The 7993-nt window shown below is 48.3% G+C and overlaps 1 protein-coding gene across 1 annotated transcript; it reads left to right on the top strand.

Moving 5' to 3' along the window:
• Nucleotides 1-4654: 4654 nt before the first annotated feature.
• Nucleotides 4655-7434, top strand: ATP5IF1 (ATP synthase inhibitory factor subunit 1). The gene is made up of 3 exons (XM_004603510.2): nucleotides 4655-4813; nucleotides 4922-5013; nucleotides 7157-7434. Exons 1-3 carry the CDS (start codon nucleotides 4727-4729, stop codon nucleotides 7305-7307), a joined length of 330 nt encoding a protein of 109 aa, XP_004603567.2. The 5' UTR covers nucleotides 4655-4726; the 3' UTR covers nucleotides 7308-7434.
• Nucleotides 7435-7993: the final 559 nt, after the last annotated feature.

The raw sequence follows: 7993 nt of genomic DNA, 5'->3' as shown, positions 1-7993 counted from the left end.
AAATGTAGTTGTCGCTCTGGGGGCTTACGGGACTGGAGCTAGAACCTCGTTCTCCAGTACACACACTGTCCCCGTAGATTTCTTAATTACCCGTAGTACATAATGTGCCATTTTTTAATGAGTAATATGGTACATTTGACGTGCTGCGCTACCACCACCAACCTCTAACTAGTTCGAAAACAGCTTTATAGGGGCCGAAGCCCTAACGCAGCGATAGGGCTCTTGCTTTGCGCGTGGCCAAACGTGGGCTCGATCCCCATCACCCCTAATAATCCCCCAGCCCCGAATGACCCCTGAGTGCAGAGCCTCATATAAACCCTAGGTACTGCAGGGTGTGGCACACATACACACAAGAGAAAATTAAAAAGAGATGCTGCTTTAGAACACACCGAATTTCACCACTGTTAGGTGCTTAAGAGTGATTATTTCTACCCTTCTTGTGCTTTTTAAAATGCTAAGGTTTGGGGCTGGAGCGATAGCACAGCGGGTAGTGCGTTTGCCTTGCACGCGGCCAACCCGGGTTCGAATCCCAGCATCCCATATGGTCCCCTGAGCACCGTCAGGGGTGATTCCTGAGTGCATGAGCCAGGAGTGACCCCTGTGCATCGCCAGGTGTGACCCAAAAAGCAAAAATAAAATAAAATGCTAAGGTTTGAGGTGGGGGGGGAGTTGACAGGGTGGGAGGGGAGGTGGGTTTTCTGTTTGGTTTGAAGGCCTTCCCTGAATCTGCACTGAGAAATCACTCCTAATGGGCTTGGGGAGCCTATGAGGTGCTGGAAATTGAAACTGGGTTGGATGCTTACAAACAAGTGTGCCTTGCCTGCTGTGCTAGTATTCTGACCCCTGAAATGAACATTTCAAATAAACATTTGAAAATGTGTCCTAGAAACGTTTCCTCCCATCTAAGTCATACAAGATTATTATTTTTACAACTCACAGGTGATTCATGAAGGGGCCTGAGCAATAGTACAGCGGGTAGGCATTTGCCTGCCACAGGGATCATTCTGGTTTAATCCTCAGCACTCCATATGGTACCCCGAGCCTGCCAGGAGTGACGTGAATGTGGAGTCTGGAGTAAGCCCTGAATACCACCAGTGTGGCCCCAAAACAAAAAACAGAAAAAATGATGATTAATGGAAGATGATGAAAGTACAGTACACATGTGCACTTGCTTTACATGTGGTTCACTTGCTCTACATATGAGGTCCTGAATTTGATGCCTACACTGCAAAAAAAAATAAAATTTTAAGGGCCAGGAGGGGCAGTGCAAGGATTCAAGTCAACTGCCCTGTAAGTATAAGTCACAAGTTCAAACCTTGTGTCCCACAAAGGCAAGCCTAAAAACTCTGCAGTTTGAACTCAACAGCTATCCTGTCTGTGATCTATGACCCTGTGATTTCTGGCCATACCACAGCCATAACTCTGTGCCTTACTAAGAGTAAAAAATAAATAAGTGCAAGCACCACTGCCAGGAGTGTATACAAACTTCAGTTAGCATAATAATATGATCAACAATAATAAAAACGGAGGAAAATTTTATTTTGTTGTTTTTGTTTTAGGGCCAATCTAGTGATGGTCAGGCCTTACTCCTGGTTCTGTGCTCGGATCATTCCTGGCAGCAGTGCTCAGGGAACCATATTGGGTGCCAGGGATTCAACCCAGGTTGATTGTGTGCAAAGCAAGTACCTTACCATCTGTACTATCTCTGCAGTCCTTATTTTATTTTTGCAGTGCAGGGACTCAAATTCAAGACACATGCAAAGCAAGTACTTTGCCACTGAGCTACATCCCTTACTCCTACAATACTTTAATTTTTAAAAAGATGATTAATAGGGGCTGGAGCAATAGCACATAGGGTAGGGCATTTACCTTGCACGTAGCGACCCGAGTTCAATTCCCAGAATCCCACATGGTTCCCCAAGCACTGCCAGGAGTAATTCCTGAGTGCAGAGCCAATAAGCCCGTGCATCACTGGGTATGACCCAAAAAGCCAAAAAAAAAAATAGATAATCAATAAAAACATCCTAATACTGAAGAGATAGGAGAGGGGTTAAGTCACTTGCCTCGAATGTGGCCCATGGTGGTCTCATCCCCACCACCACATGTGGTCAGTCCCCTGAGCACCTCCAGGAATGACCCCTGAGCACAGGGCCAGAATTAAACCCTGAGCAATGCTGGATGTGGACCAACCTCTCCCCCTCCCTGCAAAATTATATGGTTTTATTTAAAAATAAACAGTTACTGGGCTAGAGCAATAGTACAGTGGGTAGGGCATTTGCCTTGCATGCGGCCAACCCAGGTTCAATTCCCAGCATCCCATATGGTCCCCCGAGCACCGCCAGGAGTGATTCCTGAGTGTAGAGCCAGGAGTCAGCCCTGAGCATCGCTGGGTGTGACCCCAAAAGCCAAAAAAATAAATAAATAAAAATAAACAGGTACTCTTGGCTGGAGAAATGGTACAGCAGTAAGGCACTTTCCTTCATCCAGCCATCTGGTTCAAAACTTGGACACCATATCTGTTATGCCCCTACTCCGACCTCAGCTTGATCAGGGGTCAGTCTTGAGCATAGAGCCAGAATAGCCAGAGCATGGCCAAGTGTAACTACAAAATAAAAAACGCCCTCCCTGCCTTAAATACAATATAATAAAATAGTTAATCTAGCCCATTCTCATCTAAAAGAAAAAAAATTAAAAGAACCTTCAGATGTTGATATCACTGTTTCACTGTCATCCCATTGTTCGTCGATTTACTCGAGCGGGCACCAGTAACATCTCTAATACACTCAGCCCCGAGATTTTAGCAGCCTCTTCTTACTTGTCTTTACCAAGGATTGGAGGCTCTTTCAAGGTCAAGGGAATGAGATCTATCATTACTGTTTTTGGCATATCGAATATGTCATGGGTAGCTTGCCAGGCTCTGCCGTGTGCGTGGGATACTCTCAGTAGCTTGCCAGGCTCTCCAAGAGGTATGTATATGTCTTTTACTGTATTTGGGATATGAATACACCATGGGGAGCCTGCAAGGCTCTCCTGTGCAGGCAGTAGACTCTTGGTAGCTTGTCAAGTTCTTCAAGAGGAAGAACAAGGCTATTAGATGTCACACGGCCGCAAAGCCTTATCCAGTGATAAGGTTCAGTGATAAGTGCTTGCCTTGCATGCAGAAGATCTGGGTGTATCCTGGCATGGCAAAAAAAAAAAAAGAGGAAGGAAGGAAGGAGTAGAAGAAGGAAAAAAGCAAAGAGACCAAAACAGATGTTGGTAAAGGCCATAGATTTCTGGAAGGTAAACACTACTATTGTCTTGTTCACATTAATTAAATGATTTTTTAAAAAAAGGAAATTCAAAGGAAAGTTTTTCTATAGACTTTAAGCGCCTTTGGACTTCATTCCACACTAAAAGTTATCCAGCCCATTCTATAACACATCAATGCATCACAGGTATAAAAAATCAGTGCCTACTGGATCAAGGCCCTGTTAACTTCAGAAGATGAAAGGTGGGTGGGGTCTTTGGGGGTGAGCAAGAATGTGGTTCAGTGATAAGTGCTTGCCTTGCATGCAGAAGATCTGGGTCCATCCTACCACTGCAAAAAAAAAAAAAAAGGAGGAAGGAAAGAGTAGAAGAAAAGAAGGAAAAAGCAAAGAGACCAAAACAGAAAGAATGGAGTAACTAGTGTGGGTGGCTGGAGAGGTAGTGCAGCGGATAGGGCACTTGCCTCACGTGGATAAACCGTGTTCAATCCCTGGCACCCCATATGGTTCCCCAAGCCCACCAGGAATGATTCCTAAGCAAAGAGCCAGGAGAAAGTCCTGAGGTCCAAAAACAAAACATTTCCCACAACCCTAACTAAATGAGAATATCATGGACATACACCCCTGCACAACACCTATATGCCCATCTTTTGTGATTTTTGGGTTTTTTTTGTTTTGTTTTGGTATTCCAGGATCCGTGCTCGCTCTTATTCTGTGGAGGCGGGGTAGCGGAGAGGCCGCGGGATTACCAGGGGTTTGGCTCCTGCGAGGCAAGCGCTTTAGCCCCGTAAGACATCCCTTGACCCTTATTACCTTCTTTTGGAGGCTAGTAGTCCAGGAAAGGGAAGGCTTCTTTTGCATGTTTGTTTTGTTTTGTTTTTAATTTTAGGGGGCTACATTCGGCAATGCTCAAGGGCTGCCTCCTGAGTTTGCGCTGAGGGATCACTCCTGGACTGTTGGGGACAGGGGACCATATGGGGTGCCGGGGATCGAACCCGGGTCGGACTTGTGCAAGACAAGTTCCCTACCCGTTGTATTATAGCCCCTTTTTTTCTTGTTTACAAACTTTACGGGCCAGCACCGCAGGGTGTGGCCCCCAAACCCAAACCAAACCAAACCTTTGAACTAAAACTGAGATGGAAACTGGGATGGACTCCACACTCATTCTGACGACTCCAAAAGCAAAGTGAAACAGACCAGCTCCATAGCTTTTTTTTTTTTTTTTTTTGGCTACTGAGCCATTATCAGTCTCTCCAATTATTTAACCACGGAATTAAGATTAGTTCGCAGTAGACTTGCCTCTCGCTCAGGATTCGCTAGGAGCCACCGGAATCCCGCCCCCTTCCTCTCATTATTCGTCATTTCGAGTAACGTCCCGCCTCCCCATCGAAAAGATTGGCTGCCCGCCATCCACCGTTAGCGACCACGGAGATGCTGCGACGCCTGCGCCAGTAACCGGCGCGGTGCAGCATCCGACCATGGCAGCCCCGGCGTTGGCGGCGCAGGTGCGGCTCGGCGTTTGCGGCCTGCGGGCCTTGCAGGCCCGAGGAATAAAATCCGATCAGGTATGCCGCGGCAGCGTCCACCCCCACCCTCACCCCCACCCCCAGCCAGGCGCGGGACTCCTCCACCCCGGAGCAGCTTGACCAATGTCGCTTTCTCTCTCCCCCAAGTCTGGTAAATTCGACTCCCAAAGCGGCTCCATCCGAGAGGGCGGTGGGGCCTTCGCCCGAAGAGAGAAGGCAGAAGAGGAGCGCTACTTCCGGTGAGACCCGCCGGGCCCGAGACCCTCCGGACGCCACGCACACTCCCCTCCACCCGCTGCCCTGCCCCCATCAGGACTCGGCCGAGCGGCCGGAGAGCCGGCTCGGCCGGCCCGTTACATCCCCGGCCCCTCCGGATCCCCTTGAGCTACGCCAGGAGAGCGTCCGGGGCACCGAACCTGGGGGAGCCCCTGACCGCTGTCGGGTGTGGCCCCAAAACACAACGCTAATTAAGTAAACAGGACGCTGTGGGAGCCCCGGACCTCATTATACCCAACATTTGCAGACCTACTGCTGCTACCGAGGGTGCCCCCAGTAGTCAGAACCCCCAGACCCAATCTTCTTTGCCCTTCCGGAGGGCCAGGCGAGTCTCCAGAAGACCCAAATCCTGGGACTCATTTCTTGCTGAATCATTTCCCACCCCCAGGCGTGGATTCTCCCCGCGTCATCCGAACCTCCTCCCCCGCCCCTCGGCAAGCTGTTGGCCTGACCTTGCAGTACTGTCCACCTATCGCCCCCCCACACACGCCCGTAGCCTTTCATGTCTTGCAGAGATGGACGCCCCGACTGGCCAGCCCTTTTCACTCAGCCACAGCAAGTGGCTCCTAGGCGCTGGTGGCAGCAGTTCTTTGGAATTTCCCCCTTCCTGGTCCCTGCTGCCCTGCTGCAGCCCAGCCCACCGCGCCCACACAAGCCCAGCCCAACCCAACCCAGTCCAACCGGCCTGCCAGCCCAGCCTCTGGACTAGATATGGCTGGAGCTCAGTCTTTGCTTGCAGGAAGCTGTTAGTTCCCCAGCTCTGTCCATGTGACTCTCCCTCCCCAGCTGACTCTTCGTGCGCTATGAGGTGTGCTCCCTTCAAAAATAATGATAATGATATGGAGACCACCTGAGAGGTAGTACAAGTAAGGCGCTTGCTTTTCACACAGCTGACCTGGGTTCAATCCCCAGTACTCCATATGGACCGCGTATGGCTCAGAAACAAACCCTCCCAAAAGAGCTCTGGAATGAACTGGGTCTGTTTATTGGTGGCGTTTTTTTTTTGTTTGTTTGTTTGTTTTTGTGGGGGTTTTCTGGTGGTTTTATGTTCTGGGAACACACAGCAGTGCTCAGGGCTTATTCCTGGCTTGGTTCAGGGGACCACTCGTACTAGGGAATGAACCCAGCTAAGCTGTGTGCAAGAGGAATGTACATCTTCCTTACTTGCTGCACTATCTCCAGCCCAGGTATTTCAGTTTTATTGGTTTTGGGGGTGGACTTTGTTTTGTTTCGTTTTTTGTTTTTTGTGTCACACCCAGCAATGCTCAGGGGTTACTCCTCCCTCTGCACTCAGGAATTACTCCTGGGGGTGCTTGGGGGACCATATGAGATGCTGGGGATCAAAACTGGGTTGGCCACGTGCAAGGCAAACGCCCTACCTGCTGTACTAGTGCTCTGGCCTAAGTTATTTTTTTAAAAATATAAAAAAAATTTTTTTTTTGCTTTTTGGGTCACACCCAACAATGCATAGGGGTTACTCCTGGCTCTGCCCTCAGGTATTACTACTGGCAGTGCTCAGGGGACCATATGGGATGCTGGGAAATGAGCCTGGGTCTGCCGTGTGCAAGGCAAACATCCTACCTGCTGTGCTATCGCTCCAGCCCGACTTATTCTTTACCAGATGTTATTTTTAACTGATTTCTAGCTCAGCAGAAGCAGTATGGAATTGATCTGCTTCTCCTTTTGCTCTTTTTTTGTTTTGTGGCAACTCCTAGCAGTGCCTAGAGGCTAATTCCAGCGTGGTGTTTGTGCCGTTTGAGTGGGTTGTACTCATGGGATCACAAATGCTGGGATCTAACTAGGGGGTATGTGCTCTAGCTCTTTGAGCACCATAATGGTGCTAAGAATGGAACCAAAGTTAACCGTGTATAAGGCAAGCATATTAACCCCTGTATTATGATTATATTAAATCTCTGGCCCAATTTAGCAACAGGTTAAGGCAGAATATTCTTTCTGTAGTGAGGCTTAAAGAGGTAGAAGATGACCAGCCAGCCTCCCGTGGGATTGGGATTCTGTTCTTTGCCATCAGTAGCTATTGTGGGTTATATTTAGAGATTTCTTTGGGGCAAAGGATTAGGATTAAGCAGAGCCACTATGTTCTTGTAGACAACGATCTAAAGAACAGCTGGAAGCCTTGAGGCAGCACCATGAAGATGAGATTGATATTCATAAGAAGGAGATTGAGCGTCTGCAGAAAGAAATTGAGCGGCACAAGAAGAAGATTCACACCTTAAAACAACAAAGTGATGATGATTAAGTGCACACGGCTACCTGTTGAATGGCTGCAAATCATTGCTCCCTTAAATGAAGTTCTCATTTAATTTCTATATTGATATGTGTGCTATAGATTCAGACTATAATAAATCAGCACCAGTGAAAGTGTCTTAATGTATTCTCTGGAATAGACTGGGGCAGGGGGGAATGGGGGGAGGGCACACATTTCTAAACTGCTAAAATGGATCAAATGGGCTGGAATAGGGAGCTCCCAGAATTTAAAGCAGATATGTGCTCTGTGTGTGTGTTGGGGCGGAAGGGGGAGTGACAAAGAAAATAGAAAAGGTTCTTACCTGTGTCTGACATCAGTTGGAATTATTCAGAGAAAGTTTGAAAGGGGGAAAAAAAACCTAATCCAAGGGCCAGAGAGATAGCACAGTGGGCAGGGTGATCACCTTGCAAATGTAACTGAATAGGGTTTGGTCCTTCACATCCAATAAGGCTCCCCCTTCCCCCATCCCCTCCAAGAGTGACCCCCTCACACAGCCTGAAGTAAGTCCTGAGCACTACCTCGTATCAAAAAAAAAAAAAGCAATTCCATGCCAGGGATATAGCTCAACTCTAAGGACACACTTTAAATGTAGGAGGGCCAGGGTTCAGTCACAGCACGATGTGGTCCCCTGAGTACCACCAGGAGACTCCCTAGGCTCTGCCAGGTTTGCATATACA

The sequence above is a fragment of the Sorex araneus genome, chromosome 5 (assembly GCF_027595985.1).
Source record: "Sorex araneus isolate mSorAra2 chromosome 5, mSorAra2.pri, whole genome shotgun sequence".
Taxonomy (NCBI): domain Eukaryota; kingdom Metazoa; phylum Chordata; class Mammalia; order Eulipotyphla; family Soricidae; genus Sorex; species Sorex araneus.
Note: the sequence above shows the minus strand (reverse complement) of the source record. Positions and strands in the feature narration are given on the sequence as shown.

Excerpts from the sequence above, each read along its gene's own strand:
- ATP5IF1 (XM_004603510.2), top strand. The coding sequence starts at position 4,727 with ATGGCAGCCCCGGCGTTGGCGGCGCAGGTGCGGCTCGGCGTTTGCGGC. Across the intron at positions 4,814-4,921 it reads GAGGAATAAAATCCGATCAG|TCTGGTAAATTCGACTCCCA; the intron begins GTATGCCGCGGC and ends CTCTCCCCCAAG. Across the intron at positions 5,014-7,156 it reads GAAGAGGAGCGCTACTTCCG|ACAACGATCTAAAGAACAGC; the intron begins GTGAGACCCGCC and ends ATGTTCTTGTAG.